General features: G+C 40.3%; 1 protein-coding gene across 1 annotated transcript in view; it reads right to left on the bottom strand.

Annotated features, from left to right (window-relative positions):
- Positions 1-2261: 2261 nt before the first annotated feature.
- The window catches only part of LOC104841770 (signal recognition particle 54 kDa protein), a 36527-nt gene continuing 20310 nt past the window's right edge, over positions 2262-18478 (bottom strand). The window contains exons 16-17 of the mRNA XM_010583644.1: positions 3809-3906; positions 2262-2985 (exon numbers count right to left, since the gene is read on the bottom strand). Of these exons, the coding sequence (XP_010581946.1) occupies positions 2773-2985; positions 3809-3906 (311 nt within the window). The 3' untranslated portion in view covers positions 2262-2772. The remainder of the gene's footprint in view (positions 2986-3808; positions 3907-18478) is intronic.

Raw genomic sequence — 18478 nt, 5'->3', positions numbered from 1 at the left:
GAAAGTAAGGATGTGGTTCTTGCTGGCTTCAGCAGTGGCCTGTATCCACTCAGCCATCCCAAGCCTCCCACTGAATTCTGTATGGCTTCCCGTAATGATAGTGCTCTTGAGCATTCTGTTGTAAAGGCAAAAGTCTTCAATAAGAGGTAAAGAGTTTAGGCCTTTTTCCTCTGTATGTGTCCAGCTTTTAAGTGTCTAACAGTTCAATAGTTATTTACTTATCCTTTCTGACTCAATAGTTGCCCAATTCTTAAGAGGTTAACAGAAATAAAACTGCACTACCTTTAGGTCTAGCTAAAACTAAGCCAAACACCTCTATAAAGACTTTCACCTACTTAACCTCCTGTGCAAGTATTTTATGTAATTTAACTTAATTGTACAGCTGAGCTAAAGCAGTAGTTAAAGCAGTGAAACTCTAATAAAGCTGTAGAAATGTTTCAACTTTCAGATAAAATTACAGTAGCTCCAGGCCAGAGGTGGTTGCAATCCTGCATTATTTATTAGTTTGAGGTAGTGCTGAACGCACTGAGCTTGTTAACAAGTACTACATGAGATTGTAAGGAAGGGGTGGGAGTAGTATGACATTTTGAATTTCAGTGTTTGAATATTCTACTAGGATGTGTGACTTGGTAAAGATGAAAACAGTGAACAGGCCCATGCACCTGTGTGCAGGCATAAAGTTTCAAAGACCACACAGTTTTAAATGAAAAGCCATAGCCAACTTCCAGTTCAAAAATTATATTAAATATAAAATAACTAATTAATGCATTTACAGAAAATTTAAACTATTATGAAAGTAACCACTTTCCATATAGTTTGCAAAAGGAAGGATTAAGTTAAGGCACAGTGAGTAATACAGTATTTCATACAAAGAAGTTTAAACCCAAGGCAGTGAGAGCATTTCTGATGCAACAGATAGTAGGGAGAGGGAGGGGGAAACAACACAACTGACATTAATTTCTTGACAGAAAAGCAAAGCATCTTTCAGCTGTGAAGGTTTTACTCTTCAGCTGTGTGAAGCTTTCTGTCTTTGACAGTATAAGAACTCCCAACAAGCTGTTTTTCTGTGTATTCCTCAGGTGTTGAACCAAGCTCTCCCATACAGATGTTCAGGGCTAAGGAATGATTTTAACCAGCTTTCAGCACCCTGTCTTACAATTCAAAAAGAGGCAAAGAACAGAGTATCAAAACAGATGGAATAGAGCTGCTGATGACTGAATCCTCAGAAGATTTAGCGTAGTGCTGGAATGCTAAGGACGGATGAGAGGAGAAGGAGTTTGTGCTCTACAGGACACTAGTTCAGGCAGAGGGTTGTCTGAAAAACATAACTGATCTCTGGAAACTAATAGCCAAGTTACTGGGCCTCTAATGTTACATCAGGCTCCTTAGTTGGTAGTGGGACCAAGGCCAGGGACATCTGATGATACCCAACACAAAATTTTACTGAAGACTATTTTTTAAATTTTACTTAGAAATCTCAAGGACAGAAGTAATGTTTCACATGGTAACTAGTGCACATTTTCTGTTCCTTTATCTAGAACGATTCTCTATAAAAAGTGACTGGGGCACTAACATCTGATTGTCATAAAGTAAACCATTCACCTTTTACAAGCTGCAAGTAGAACGACAGTCATTGCAGTAAAATAGCCTTAACTCGTATTTGAGGCTACTTAAAAGCTGTGGAGCTACCTGCATTTCACTTAAGCAAAAATAAAAATTACTGTTGTTGCAGTATTGCAGCAAAGTGTTTTGTTTATTTAAGAAAAAGGAAGAATACTAAGTTTGGTTTTGTGATTTATAGTTATTTATGTATTCTGTGCTAAAGCGGGGGGAAACATCTGCAATGGCACATCCCTTACTGGTAATTTAACATTAAACAAATAGTCTGTTTAGGTTAATCAAGCACACTGACTCAGGTAATCTATGTCCAAAAAAGTTTTTGTAGTTCTAGATTGGTACCATAAACAGTGTCCAGTGCATTCAGTATAATTTAGCAAGACTTCAGTTTATTTCCCAGGACCATTCAGAGCATGTGAAGTATTGGTGGGTCTCTTAATTCTTGGACTTGGAGTACTGGGAGAACATCTTACACTGTTGCAAGTTCTGTACTTTGCTACAGCACTGATTAGCCTCCAAGAGTGCTGGTACTTGTTAATAAGTTAATGGTGTTTACAGCTTCCTTTAAAGTTTTGTTGTTTTTTTTTTTAATAAAAAGTCAGTGGACCCTTAAATCTAATTAACATTAAATCTAACATTATCTCGTTTTAAACAACAACAGAAAAAAACCCCATGCATACAACAGTGACAATAAATAGGGGAAATCAGACGCTATTATAATGACTTGTGAGTTACAGGATATTGATTCCTATTAATCTATTCATAGAGAGCTGAGTTGCAAACAATGTGCAAATCAGAAATAGGCATTTAGAAGTAGGAAACAGCACTGCATCTGTAATCCACAGGTGTTAGAGACACAGCAATTCAAAGAAAAGACATTTTTACTTGCTTTACACAGAAATTAGCTCACACATTCCATTTTAGACCAATGTTTGTAGTGCAATTTTCATTTTAACTGAAGGGCCAATTTGGCAGAATGCCTCAGCCTTTATTAGGCAGACAGACTGAACAGACAGTGCCTAGCTCTCTCCTGATCAATAAGAATTCTAGAAGTTGTATTTCACTGAACAAGTATAATCCTATTTTTCCTGCTTCTTATAGCCAGATTGTGACACCTGACACTTCCTATTTCCTACATTACACAGAGCTTTACACTTAAGGAGGGACGGGAACTACATCTTGTTTATTTTCCCCAGTGGACTGGCAATCTCCCTCATTTTCAAAGTTTACATTCACGAATGAAGTGCATGCTGTTGCTTCAGGCTGGTCTGTCTGGACAGGAGCTTCAGCTTGTGGCTTGTTCTGCTGTTCCCGATGCTGTCTTTCTGCTTCTTCTGACATCTTGTTTTCCTGTTCCTCCTCTTCCTCCTAAAAATAGGTAATTCGTAAGCTACTGTTTACCACTTACATTCACTTTAAGGCTTTCCGTAAGAGCATGGCCAGTACAAGGCAAGGACATTTGTTCCACTAGAAAATGGTTGCTAGCTGATCATAAGATGAGGTGTATTCCAGAATTCCCGTTACAGAAAAAAAAAATATGCCAAAAGCAAAGGATTAAACTGTGTTAAATAAACACAGAAAAAACGTCACATATCTAGATAAGCAGTTTTTAGTCAACAGCAACAGTGATAGGTCTACCTTCTCTACAGCTTTTTCAGCTCTTAATAATAAAGAGCTATCAAAAATAAAATGTAAGTAGTAAAGCTTTAAATATGTTTCCCATTTCTTCCAAATGACGATTATTGAGGGGTTTTTGTGTAAAGCACTGGCTACCTATCAGTCATTTCCAGTTATGGTTTATAACAAATGGTAACATCCCATTCAATTTACCCTTGACACTTTGTTGAACAAGTTTTAGAGTTGGAAAGTATATTCCTAGCAGCTGCCTCTTTACAGTGTCCAGTAACTGCTCCATCCAACTTTCTCACACTGTTGACTTGAAAGTGCATTGTACAAGAGAAACAACTACAGCAGTGGTCAGGACACTGCCAGTTCTAAGACTGATGAGCTGGTGAGAAAAGGCTGATGGATAAGCAAGCATTAATCATGCATCAAATGAAAACTGAAGGCAAGCTGAAATAGAGGTTCTAAAACTTCATTTTAATCCTGGAATACAATTTTGTCTTTTTAAAATACCAAGGAAGGCAAGTTAGGAGAAAAGGAGTGCAAGAACCCCATCTCACACACATACCTCTCTCTTCATTCTGTAATACTCATCAATGGCATATTGGTATTTTGGTGTGCTTATCCCCAGAACAGATGCAATCTTTTCCCCAAGGAAATCACACACTAAAAAATGGAGAGGTTTACATACAATTAGTATCTAGAAGAAAATTCTTAAGCACAGTTTTATTTTAAAAGGTATCATCATCTTTCCTGAACGGTTTTCCATAGTCCTACTTCACTCAAAAGACAAAACCAAAATCTGCTAGGCTAATCTACTTTTATATAATTATTAGCTCAATATACTAATAATTGTTCTTTAAGATAAAGAATGAACAAAAGGAAAGGAACATGGAAATCAATTAACATCTACATGGTGCTACTGTGTGAATTCTACTAGTTTCAGCTTTGGATCCAGGTTTGTTTTGCTAGGGGATCAGTTAAAGGATAATCCTTTAACTGAACTTTAACTGAAAATTAAGGTTATACAAAAATACATGGCTACTAGCTGCATTGGCACTTCAGTCTAATGGTACCAGCAAACTAGAGAGTTATTTATTGATGTATGCATACTTCAAGTCAGGAGCAGTTTTAACCATGTTCTGTGTTGCATACTAATGGATTAATAAAATATTTAGGTTTCAGCTGTCTCAGTTTTCAAGCTGGAGACTGCATGCAGCACTGCTCTGCGAGAACAGGTGGTGTACAGTCAGAAGTATGGAACAGGTGGGCTTGTGTCAGTCAGTCTCTTTGCCATGATGATGGCTACAGCACTGGTTATTGAGTAAAGGCAAGCAAGAAGTCAAATATATTGCACTTCAAATTGCAAATCTGGCCTCAGGATGCAAATGAGTTCGTCATCTTCAGGGAAAACAAGTCAGAAGTTAGCAATTGCCTGCTTCAATGGATATTCACAATAACTAATTTTATAGATATCCTGGCATCCAGAGCTCTGTGCAAAAGACCAGTTCAAATTACAAATGTAAGAGGCAAAACTGAAGTGGGAAGAAGGAAGTACTAATCTTCAAATTCATAAAAGATTTCTGAAAAAAGGAAAGCACTATCTACCTTTTGTGTATGAAGAACAGATATGACAAGGAATAGAATTACACTGTACATTAAAGTGTTTCTAAAAATAAGGATAGGTTAATTAATAGAATAGACTACAAATAGTTTTAAAAAATACTCCAAATTAGATGCACAATGACAGAAACCACAATATTTGTCAAAAAAAACCATTAAAGATACTTTCCACCTTGGGAAGAACACAGACTAGGACAAGCATTTTTAAAACTTTGCAAAATTTTATGAGGTCCACAGCTCAAATAAACTTCTATGCAGTGAGTTTAAGACTCTTGACAATAGTCTTATTTTTGTTTATTTTGTAACCTCAGAAGTCTGTTGTAAAGCACACGACTAGGTGTGTTCTTGGGATAATTTCTAGTTGTCTTCTTCATAAAAACTGTCAGTTTAGTTACTCCAAGCAGCATTCTTTTGAGATAACATCACACAAAACAGTTCCATACAAAACTTTATAGAAAGCTGATATACTCCCTTGCCAACACCACCCTATCTCCATATGGAGAAAAAGGGGGAAAAAAAAAGTGTTCAGCAAAAGGGTATTTTCTGTTTGTTCTTCCATTCAAGAGTTGTTGACTGAAAGTAAAAAAAAGAGCACCTAAGACAAGAGAGTATGTCTCCACAGATTAAAATACAGGTTCATTCATACTTTTGAAAAAATGGCCAGTAGCTTACAAAGTTGATTTACAGTCTGTCACAGTGACTTTCAATATTGCATTACTGGTTTACCCAAGAATTAAATAAAGCCATACCTGATAAGGTTGATGTGGCAACTCGCAGCATGTGAAACCACAAGTAGGGCCCCCATGTGAGTGTTGTCTGCAAGAACAAGAGTAGTATGAATACATATAGCTGTATGTTCATGGCACATAGTAATACATGCAAAAGCTCAAACAGACTGAGAAGAAAGATCTGCAATGTTTCCTGTTTGCCAGCCACCACTGTATTTTTGCTTTAAAGTAAGTCTAGACCAGACATACATGAAGCAAGTTATCACCATAAGATAGAAATATAACCATGGTTTACATCTGGGAACATTTGTTTCACTGGTTTTTGCTTCCCACTCCCATACTTGGGAAATGACAATCATCCAACTCAATCCCAAGGTAACTCCTGTAACTAGAAAGACCTTTCCATAATGTTCTGAATTCCATCAGGCCAAGAAGAGAAGTGGGTTAACCAAGTAGTCCTTCTACGGTACTATCGTACCATAGTATGATAATGAGAGAACTGCAAAAGAATATTTAAAACCAAACCAAACCTTCAAAGTGGTCCCTGAGCAAGAGGCTGCTTCCAAGTATTTACAAGCAGATATGAATTATCATTTGGAATTGCACCTGAACACCAAGAACCACGAAGGACGGAGAAAATTACTGTAGCCCTCTGAGGGAGTGATGGACTGGGCTGATAAGTAAAGGGCTTGGGGTGATGTCAACAACGAGGAACACAAAATGAACAAAACAGGGCTCAAGTGGGGTCACCTCAAGCTTTTGTGTGTAAATGAGAAAGTCCCTCCGAAGTGCCTGCACGCTAAGGCAGGCAGCATGCAAAGTAAACACAAGGAATTAGAGATCTGTGTGCAGCTGCAGGCGCAAGATCTTGTTGGGATCCCAGAGATGCACTGGGCGGCTTGCATGACTGGAGTGCTGCAACGGAGGGATACGGACTCTTTAGGAAGGACAAGCCAGGAAGACAAGGAGGAGGGGGTTGCCCTTTGCACGACTATGGTGTATTCACCACCACAGAGGAAGTACTGCAGCCTCCACACAATCTGAGATACTTACACATAGGAACTTAAAATTTAGAAATTAATGGGCATGCATAGGCTATCCTCTTCAATAAGGAAAGAGGCTGTATCTTTTAAACAAACAAACAAACAAACAACAAGCCACGTAATAAAAAGAAGGGGAAAAGAGGATTCCAATCTAATGGGGAAAAAGTAGTAGGCTTTCACTTTTGTGAAAAGGCAAACTCAAATTTCATAGTGAACTAAAACATGTTCACGGTTAACAGTCTTGTATTCAGGCAAGCTCTTTGTTATGTATTTCCCCCCAGTAAAGATCTCTGTAGAGGTACCTTCCTTGTGGAAAGTAGCAATTAAAAGTGTCAGTTTTTATTAAATGAAATCCATTAGCTCCACTCAGTTAGGTATGTATTTATAACTTGTTGCTAAAAACTGTTTGATAGTAACCATTTATTGAATATCTGTACAGGACAACCAATATTATTGTAAATAATACAGCTAAGAGACTAGTCAGTATGGCCTCAGTATGCACGTACACAAGCTACTAGACTTGAGTGCCTTCGAAGCACAGTGTGGCAGATGCACTCAACCCCCCCCTTAACCAAACTAGCAGTAGTTTGGTACAAGCTCCAAAGGAGGTAAAGGCCTGAGCCATAGCTGAGCCAAGAACTCCTCTAGGAAACCCACAACGCATCAGAGCGACACAGCGAGAACAAAGAAAGTTGTGGGTACAAGGAGTCTCATGCATACCTCTCCCATTGTATGCAATTTGACTACGAGCCAACCACTTTATCCCATAAATATGACAGCCTAAGCGAGCCTTCTTTGAGCTCTCCCTGCTAGGCAGCATGGCTGCATGGCGGCGATCTCCAGCAATGAGATCTTTTACCAGTGACAGATCGTTGCATGAGCCCAGTTTCAGTTCTCCCTGTGTGGCAACTGGACTGCACGCCAGGCAACTCTCCCCTTGAGCGGGGATGCCCCTCAGTTTTAAGAGATATTAGTCATTTAGCTTAAATAAGTAAGTTTTAAATAGAATGAATCACTTAGAGTTATAATGTTGTGTGATTCAGTACGCTGTTTGCTTAGCTTTACTTACTTAGCACGAGTAGCTAGATTTGCTGAAGTCTTCAGCCGCAAGCTGTAAACCTGCACTTAGATTTACCAAACACGTACCTACTTAGTCAAAACAGGGGCCTCCAGAGCCAGCATAATTCAGGAGATAAGGAGGCTTCAAGGCTACAACTGTCAACAGCCCCTGCAACTCAACAAGATAACAAACAGCCCTTCTGGAGCCAGTGAAGGAACCCAGTAAGGGGTCAGAAGATCTCAGACCAGAATCACTACTAGACCAGAGGGTGTGCAGAAGGCGCGCAAAGCGAGCGTGAGGAGCGCGTGAGGGGTGGGTGAATAGTCTGTAAGGGTATAATTGCCCAGGGATTTCTTTGTTCAGGTCGGTCCCTCCCCAGAGGCACCCTGGTGGAGCTGACCCTGCTGCTGTACCACTCTATTGAATTATTTATCTTATAAGATTTGATGCCTGAGAGTCTGTTTCAGGAAACTGAGGGCTCAAACTTCAGAGCAAACTAACACTGGACACCCAGATGGATCAGTAAGTGATCAATAGCATGCTAAACTTTGAAATCCTAACTAAGTGATATAACGGATTGATTGAGCACTTACAATTCCCTTAGCCATAAACCGCTGACCAGGTCTGGGACTAAGATTGGATCCAGCCGCACCTAGACTCCTCTCTGAGAAGGAGTTTAGAAAGCAAGGGGGTCCTTTCTGAACTTCATGACTCAATGGGAGGTTTTTCTTATCCTTGGAATCTCTTAGATATAAACCATTCACCAGTCTGAGACTAAGTTTGGATCTAGCCGCACCTAAGCTCCATCAGGAGTTTAGAAAGCAAAGGGGTCCATTCTGAACCTCATGACTCAACAGGAGAGTGTCCCTTACCTTTTTGCATCTCCAGTCTCTGTGCAAATCATTCTAAATCGGTTCTAACTCAATTTTCCTTTGTACATTTCTCCCATGTAGTAAGTAGTTAAGAGTGAACCTTGCCATCAAACTTTGTTAAGTTGCACTTTTACAGATGCTTTAAGGATCCTAAATCACTCCTCTGCGACACATAGCCTCTAAAAATCAGTGCAGCAAGAAATCGTCTGTCAAGCCAGAAACTCAAGTTGAGCAGGCTGAAAAAAGCCAGATGCTATATATTTTTGGCAGTGGGTATGGAAAACATCCTGCCAAGGTAAAAGTGTAAGCAAAACCAGCTGCTATCCTGCTTGCACAAAAGCACCTCTAGCTTGTTGATTATGTGCTCAGTTGGCAGACAGGCTAACGACAATCATTTTGGAGTTTGTTCAGTTGAAGAAGTCAAGAAAAGCGCTGGAAAAGCTTGTTGCCACAGGTGCAAATAATGGCATTGACAAAGCTCTGTACAATCCTTCATAATGAGGTTACAAGGTTAAAAAGCATTCACACAGTGCACAGGACAAACAGGGGCCTGCTGTGTAGCTGTAAGCAAGAAGCTACAAAAGCCCCCTTAACATTTAAGAGTGAAAAGACAAGCTGAACTTCAGTGTGACAGAAGTAACTCAGACACAGAATATTCTAACATGTTTGTGGTAACACAAAGGTATGGAAGATCTGAGGCTCAGCAGACACAGAGGTTCTATTTCTACTGTTCCCCCACAACAATCAAAAACCAATTTGGTATGTTAGGAGCACTTCTAAGTTCAACTTCATGGAAACCTCTGCTTTCTGACAAAGACCAACTGGACACCTCTTCACCCTCACCAAGCAAGGCTTTGCCAGTCCCCTCTATTTAAAAAAGGAGCATTCTTTCAAGAGTCTCAAAAAAGGCAAAATAAAACCATGAGAGAAGCTACTTCACACAAATTCAACAGGAGAAAGGAGATGGCTTGGAGAGTAAACCAAGAACAACCAGGAACAAGGGAACACATCCAAGCAATAATCCTCCTTTCCTGCCCCCCCCCCCCCCTTACTTCCTCAGGCTAAGTTTGGGTGGTTTCCCAGAGCACCTCGGGGATCGAAGCAGGAATGGCAAACATGAGGTGAGAAGAGGTACTGGAGAAAACCAGAACCGTTTGGGTGATATGAACAGGGCTGTTAGGCAACAGCTCAGTACAAACTAATCCTACTCCGTGAAGTAGCTTTAATACATTGAGCAATACTGGAAAACGGTACCCAAGTCAGGTCCTACTGATGTTCAGCAATATGGAACCACATATCCAGATACTGTATGTCAACCTCCTTTGGCCAGAGAAGCCTTATGTTCAGTTTTTAATCAACACAAGGACACAGTAATACTGTATTTCTTGACTGGAAACAAGGGACAGCACTATGAAACACATGACACTGGTTTATTACAAGGGGACAGTATTTCTCCTGCCATCAGTCTCTTTAGTATATGTTTCTACAATGCTTAATTATACTATTCAGCTATCCTTTTGTTGTTTAAAATGGAAAACACAATGATTATGACAACTAGTTTTTAAATTACAAAAATTCTTAATGTACAATTTTAATCCAAGTGCTGCATTTTAAGTAGGACTGAACATAATGGATTCAACCATTAATAAACCCAAGAGGGCTCTGGTTCAACAACAGAACATGATTTTGTCTCCTAGTATGGGGCTGCCAAAGGGAGCATACATGCGCTCCCTTGAACTTCTGAGTGCACCACGTTTGTAAACAATCCACATCTATATTTATTTTTGCCAGATTTCAGTCCCTAATAACACTTAAACTTTCCAAAGAACGTAGTTTCTTTTTTGCAATAGAAAATGGCAAAATGAGGAAAAGAATCATCTTCTGATTTAAGAAAAAACAAATCCTGTATTTAAGAGTTAATATATACCACCAAGTAGATACTCTTCAATTGTTTACTGCGCAAAGATGCATTTTAAATTAGTTTAGTTATTGAATGGTCATTGCTATAAAAGGTCCTTCAGTGTATGCACCATGTAAAACTGTGGCATCTAAGACAAGCCAGTGAAAACAAGATCAGAAACACACATGCCATCCTCCATGTAAAAGCTTCTACCGTATTATGAGTACCTATTACTTGGTCAGTGACTATTTTTCTCCCTCATCCCCAAATTCCTAAAAGAAAATTAGAGTTCAACAGTCCTTAAGTGAGGACTTTTTCCTATTTGAAGTTAAGCTCCTCTTAACTACAGGGTATCAAGATAATCTGCCTGCAAGAATGTGTTTCAATCTTTCTAAGCGCTGAAGGTTAATAAAATTAAATCTCTTCTGGAATTTTGTTGCAGAGATGCTCTCAGGATGAATTTTAAGGTTATCAGCAACAGTTATATTGCTTACAGTTGCTCTGCAAAGACACTCCACCTTCTGCCTACTTAGGTAATAAGTGAATGCAACAAAGAGCTTATAGCAAGTCGCCCTCCAGGGATAAACAGAAAGACTATCTTCTAGAACAGGTTAGAGAAATTTATTTACTACAAAATAAAGTTTTGGTGGACAGAAGCAAAAGGAGATTTACATATAAAGTGTAAGCATCTAAATTTTAGGGCAGAATAGAAGCCTCAGTTAAAATTAAAGCATTTATATTATTAAAGCTTTTAAATTTTAATTTGAGAACAGTCAGATAATACTGAATGCTATTATCTAAAAAATCCAGGGAAAAATTTATGAAGCATACCTTGTGTTCTGGATTCAACTCATTCTTAAAAAACCCACAAACCAAACCACAACAGAATGGACACTGCAGTCCAAAAATGTTCATGAACTGAGGGCTGACCTATAGAAGTATCAGAATCGTTCTTCCAAAGCAAAATTTAAGACCCAGTTCTTTCTGAGAATTTGTTTTGTTATGAGTGGCAGCAGTCATATCACACTGAATGCTTTGGTTATCATATTACCAGGAGATATACACGTTACTTTGCTTAGTAAGAAAGACATTGTCATTGTCTGCTTATCTGTAAAACACAATTAAACCAAGGTACTGACTGAAGACGCTTCTTTACAACACGGCAAAATATTTGTTTCCCTTAAATTCATTCAGAAGCTGCCAGGATGCTAATACCAGCTGAGCTTTGAAATTTCATGATGCAAAGTTTCTATTCAAAATATTAAATGTGCTTTTCCTAAAAATAAATTGGACCAGAAACAGATATTACTTGCAACATACTTTTTTGTATCCCAACCGAGATAACAAGTTTTAGACATGCTGGTCTCAGCAAACTGACTATTTAATTGCTTTTATAGAAATCCTACAATAAAAACATTTTTAAGGCAGCTGTTGGCTAAAACATCAAAGCTCAGCTTGGACTAACATTTCTTCAATTGACTAGCTCAGCTGGGAGACACGAAGCATGCAGCAGATAAGGTAAACTTCACTTAATGGCAACCCTTGGTCTAATCAAGTTTATTCTGTCAAGGTAAAAAGCAATACATAATAAGGCATACTGTGCTCCACAATAAACTATTCTGGTTTGAGGGGTCCTTTTATTAAAAAGTGTAATAAAAATTAAGGATTTCATAAAACATAAAAGGAGAATAAAGCAATCTTAACTGTGCCATACAATATACTTTTTGGTATTCAGAAAAATAATCCATATTAGGAAAGCAGGAGAACAATCACAAAGCATTCCCAGCTGTTGTGCACGTTTGAGGGCTCTTTAGTTAAGTGTCCATTTGTACAGCAGTGTGCATGTCTCTGGCCTCACAACACCGTACATCAAGGCTCGTGAGCCTTCCATCGCTGCACCACAGTGGAACTCTTCTACTGAGAGGAAATGGCACAAAAAATTATACAGATCTGGTCCCCTGCTAATTACAGTTGGGGAAAAAATCTCTTACACATCCATGGATATCTGACATGACTTGCATAGTGGGGAAGAGATCTGGCTCTGAAGATACCTGAACATTACCATAATATTCTGTAAGTCTCACAGTTCTTGCATTTCTTTGAGTAGATCCTTAAGGAGGAAAAAAAAAACACTCAACACCCAGCAAGGCAGCTTAACATCTACTCATTGTTTGTGAGTGTAATACATTTATTTTCAATCTATAAACTTCAGGTGTATTTTATACTGATCATATCCTACCTGCTCTTAGGCTGATGTTACTTTTCGTTGTATACAAGAACTGCCTAGCAAGAAAGAGACAGCAGTACCATCAGTCCGTCCAAGATGAAATGCAACAGCTTCACCTGTGAATTGCTAGGAACCCCAATCCCAGCTGAATTCCCATGGTCTCGCTGCAGCTCAGTCCTCAAACCACTTTTTTTTCTTCAAGATAAATTCATTTTACAAAGTGGAAAAAAAGAACTGATTGACAGTCCTTCCCAAAGCAAACCCCTTACAGTTCACCACTTCTTCAGAAGAGAATGAGCAGAAAGTCAAACCTTCACTGCAGTTCCTTCAACAAAGCCAAGCTCTCCCAGGATGCATATGCATATACATAAATACAGGGCCTACTACTGTACAGTAAATAGAGACCTTCAACCACAACATTTCTTAATTATGGATTCCCAAACGATGGTGCAGAAGTCATTTCAACAGCAACGTCAAGTAGAAAACAGGGCACCGGAATCCGTGCATGCAAAGACTCTTATCTGAAGCAGGGGAACAAGCAGCTTTACGCCAGCATCCGCCTCCAGCGTGCAACCAGGCAGGACCAGCACAAAGCAAAGACCGCCGGCTGCCTGACCGCACTCCAGCACACCAGGAAGGAGCCAGCCAGTTTCAGAGCCTCCACCTCCAGCTCAGGACAGGCAACCAAGCCCAGAGAGGGCCAGGAAGGGAGCCCCACTGGCAGGCAGGGCATAGGACTGCAGACCAATTTACTGGGGTAAGAATTCTTGTAGGAGGGTAGAGGAAGGAGGTGGTTGGGATGCCAGTTTGGGGGGGTGTCGCAAAAGAAACACGAGACTGGGGATGTGGAGAGATGAAGGGATGGATGCGGATCTCCTCTGGGAGACTGACTGCCAGAGGGCAGGGAGCTGCTGCCGCCAGCGCTGGCACGCGCAGCTGTGAGCTTTGCAAATACACTATCTCTACAAAATAGATTGTCAGACACACCAACAGAGTAAAACAGACGATGTATTTCATTTTACGTCTAAGTATAGATCCAGAGTCACTGACAAAAAGGAAAACGCATTTTAGCAGCTACAGTACACACTACAGGAGACAGCTTTAATTGTTGAAACTCCGCTTGAATTTGGACCAGTAAATGGAGACTCCATTCACAGGTCGAGCAACATCTTAACGGATTGCTTACAACACAGATGAACTTTACATACACGTACTAGGCAGGTCCTTTAAAACCTGGTTTTTATGTATCATGAATTACACCGGTTTTCCTTTCCTTCTGCAAGTCATCTGATACCTTCTCTTCTATACTCTTTTAATTATATCAAATTGCTGGTATGCTAACACTAAATTACAGGTTCAACTCTCTGCTGTCACCAAACATAAGGAAACAAATGCTTTCCCTGCACATTTTTTTAAACAACAGCATGAATCAAGGAGACACAAAGCAAATATTATTAGAGGAGGAAATGCTGGAGAGGACAGACTAGAGCCGTGAAGAAATTAAATCCATTTCTAATTAACAGGGCTACTTTAGTGGAGGACTCCAGGACAAAACTTACCAGGAGTACTTCTCACAGATTCCTCAGTCCCTAGAGCCAATCAAATTAAGGGAATCTTTAATACTAAATACTAAACCAGATTTGTGACACAAAAATTAATGTATAAAATGTGGGCAGTCACCCAGAAGTAGCAATTAATCAAGTAAAATACCTACAGGATCTACAGGCGGCAACAGGTCTTTTTTCTCTTGTTCATCTTCTTCTTCATCTGTGCTATATTCTTCCATTGTTTCTCCACTTGCAAAATGAATAACCCTCCTTGGAATTTTCTTCTTCTTTCCTATGACACCCAACTCCACATTCTCAAAGCCTCTATCTCCATTTGCAAGTTGCTATAAAGAAGAAAAAAAAAATCATTATCTCAAGTACATGCTTCTGGAACTGGAAAAGTTGCCCCTTAAAAAACTTCATGAAATATTTAAAATAGATTGATTAGCGTATACAACGGACATTTGCAAGAGCTTGGCTGTAGGTAAAAGATAAGACTGAAACATTATTGTTTGCAGATACATAAAAACTGATTTCACTAAAAATAACAAAAAGGTAAATGCCTTCACTTCAGCATGGACAGGTGGTATTAAAAACTTCTATTCTGAAAGAGCACTGTGTTATTTAGGAGTTTCTTAGCGGGATGCTTTTATTTAAATAATTTGATGAGCACATAAGTGTTAATATTTAGAAGTATCATTGGTTTTGACGAATATCTGGTGAAATTAATCAAGTAGTTCATAGGCTGTAGCCATCTCTTTGCAAGCTTAGGCAGACACCTCTAGCACAACAGAGAACTGAATGAAGGATAACTAAGCAGTCAAGCTCAAGCTTTAAAAAATGCATCAAGCAATCTGCCTCTGTGGGCTTTCATCAGCAATTGCCATCAGTACAAGGGACCATGCTAAAAGAACAACACTTAGTTTTGTGGCTAAGGACATATAAAAAGAGAAGTACAATGTCTGGTTTTGTTCTTCCAGCTGCTGAATACTACAATGCAGTCTTTGGGTCACAAGTGTTAAAAAAATATACTTCTAGTTCAAAGACCAATCAATAATTCTTTAGGCTAGTAACTCCTGCAGCCAAAGAATTTTAGTATGGTTTTGTATAGTATATATCTAAACAGAGCCTTCATCTTGGTAGAGCAAGCATCAAATGCATAAAGCTGTTTTGAAAACATTTCTGTCATACAGAGAAGGACACAGAAGTCAGGAAATGTCAGCCACATGCTTTTAATGTACCACAAAGGTTTTTAAAAATGCATGAGCTCATGTAACTTAAAATGGTATCATAAGGAATAAGATATGTGTACGTGTACACAGAATTCGGGTTGCACAGAATGGGCACGTTCCAATTTTCGACTTCTTGTCTATGCAACCTTAACTGTCTCCACAGAGACAATTCAAAATTATTTTTATAAATACACATTTTATCACACAGTTGTAAGACATCCCATAATCAATGCAAGTACAGCATCACTGTTCCCGTCTCTTACGCTAGGTTACGTAAATTAGCTTTACAGTGCAAACAGGCTCGGTTAGCTGGGAAAGCCAGTGGGCATGGTAGAGAGGGGCAGGAGGGGGCTGTGGGGAGCAGAACGGCTTCCTTCGCTCCAGGCACAGATTTTTCTCATGCCCACAGAGAAGAGGGAGGGAAAGTAAAGATCACATGCTGAGGTCTACAGCGTGGAGAGGGAGCGCACACATTAATCGTCTCTCCCAGCCCTCGAACCACCGCTTCTCAAAACTGCAAGTCATTTCAGCTTCCCCTAGCACTTCTTTAGCCACCATAGCACATTTCGGACATTTTCCTGGAGAGGCAGAGGAGAACCAAGTGGCAAGTCTTCAATAGGGTAATTCAGCTGAAACGGCATTACATTTTCATGCAGAAAGACAAAACTGACTATCCGGGGCCCAGCGCACTCTCTCTCCTGTGTTTCAGCCTTTGGAACAGAGCAGGAGCAGAACAGCAAAGCTAGAAAAATACGAATGCTGAAAACAGTAAAACAACCTAAGCACGGGCAGCGCTCCTTGCTGCCGCTGTAAAAGCAGGCACCACTTACTGCGACTCAGTTCTGTATTTTTGGGAACGAAGAGCACCACAGAATCAGCCTTTTATGAACATTTCACACTCCTTTATTGGCATCATACAATGATGCCATTTTTCATGTTTAGTCACAGTGCTGAAGAGCACTATTTCTTGCAACACAGCATCACAAATATTACTGTGATTAATAACAGCAAGCAACATGAGCCTCTCCTTAGAGCTCCTGTAAAGGCACAGTCTCTTCATCTGATGTTGGCTCATTTAACTCAAATGCTTCAAATATTTTAACTTAGAAAAAATTGCAGTTAACATTTGAAGTTTAAAAAGCAGGCTTCAATTCCCTTCACACCCATCCCACACTCCACTTACACTACCTACAGTAAGCAGCTCCGTGTAGCTGGTACTGGTACAAAGTTTCACACAAACGCAGTAGTTCAAGACAGTAAGGATTCATCAAGGAACAATGAATCTGGTTCCCTTAGTAATCTGGTTCAGAGTCCTAAATTATTAAATAAAATAATGCGTAGCAGCTGTTGCTGTGGTTACTACCTAGTCAACAAACCTGGATGTGGGTTTTAGTCATCACTGTAGCATTTGTCCTTTCGATTTTTACATGCACAACATCAATAAAAGCCAACTCTCCCAGCTGCAAGCAGAAAGTTCAGCATCAGTAAATTTTATTTATCTTTCCAAAACTGTGACAATGCAGACCTATTCTAGAACTGTCAGCTAGACTCACTTTACAGCTCAGATGTTACAGTATCTCCAGTTTGAGGCTTTACACTTTTGATCTTCCTTTACAAATTTGATCCTTCTTTTCCAATTCAAGAAGCTGTCACAAAGATCATTCTTCTAGGCCACTGCTTTGGTCAGACTGCAACCTCATTTTCTCCCACAGGGTCGTCCCTCTCCAACACACTATATGGGTCTTGAAAGACTCAGCATTTGTCTTAACCTTATGCCATAAATGTATTCACTTCAGCTTCTATTCCAGCAACTATTAGACACAAAGGCCAGTCACCCTTGTGCTTTTGCCACCCTAGCTAACACTCTGAAGGTACTCTGTCAACACTTCTTCTTTTAGAAGCCCTGTTGGAATTTTTGCCGGCTTTATGGCACCAATATAAACCTTGCCTGTCAGGAAGTCAGTATCTGAAACTGCTGCTCCTTGTTTACCCTCTTTACACCCACTCTCTTATCTCACCCTTTGGCCAGAAACAGAGCGAGCAGGACACATTTTGACAGTGTTGGTACAACACGCAGCATTTCAGTCCACAACCAAAATGCCAAAATAAATAAACTACAATGAAGGATGAGGTGTGCCTGGACACCTGCAGGTGAGTTAGGAGAGCTCACACAACTAATATTAGGTGATGCAATAACGTATCATCAAGGACAGGAAGAAGCAAAGCAGAAAGTGATAAGAAGGGCAGACTATTCACGTTGTCATCTTCTAACCTGTCAGGCTCAGGTATCGTTACAACAGGACCCAAAATGCCAAAGTCTGTGATGTCCAGTCTCCTTCAGAAAGTGGAATAATTCAATTTGCACAGATCTACCTGCTGACCTGACAGTGCTAGTTAATAGAAGGCTGGCAATAGTTAACGAGAAATATTTCTACCCACGCTATCTCGCCTGCCTTACTGATTTCATTTGTGTTAGTTTTTTCGGCTAGGGTTTTTTGGGGGGTTTGGTTGGGGGTTTTTTGCACACTGCTTGACTTCCCGCCCTTGTGTTCCAACTGAAACTAAGCAGCATGAGTCCTTCTGAAACAGAAGACAACAGAGTCAGCGGGCGACCGTAAGAAAAGGGACCCTCGAATAAGAAGCCTCAGGGAGGCACCACAATCGGTGATGGGGCAGCGCATGGAACAGCCAGCGCGAAGCCGAGGCCACTGCGAGGGACGGCCGTAGAAGGAGCGGGAGAGCTCGCCAGGTTACCCTTTAATTAAGAGCTGGTGTCCCTGCTCACCTCCGAGGCCTTCCCGAACTTGGCAGCGCGGCGGGAAGCGGAGACCTGTCTCCATTTAATATTTATCAGGCTCCTTTGTAAGAGGCATTACCCGCCGGTGGACAGGAGACACCCGAGAGACGCGTGCCCGCCGCGCTGACTGTAATTACAGAGCGCTGGAAGGGCGGGCGGGCGGACCGGCCTCCTGCTCCTGCTCCTGCCCCCGCCGCCCACCGCCGCAG

This window comes from Haliaeetus leucocephalus, unplaced genomic scaffold (assembly GCF_000737465.1).
Source record: "Haliaeetus leucocephalus isolate CR32 unplaced genomic scaffold, Haliaeetus_leucocephalus-4.0 Scaffold932, whole genome shotgun sequence".
NCBI lineage: Eukaryota > Metazoa > Chordata > Aves > Accipitriformes > Accipitridae > Haliaeetus > Haliaeetus leucocephalus.
The sequence above is the reverse complement of the archived record's forward strand: the minus strand, read 5'-3'. Positions and strand labels throughout refer to the sequence as shown.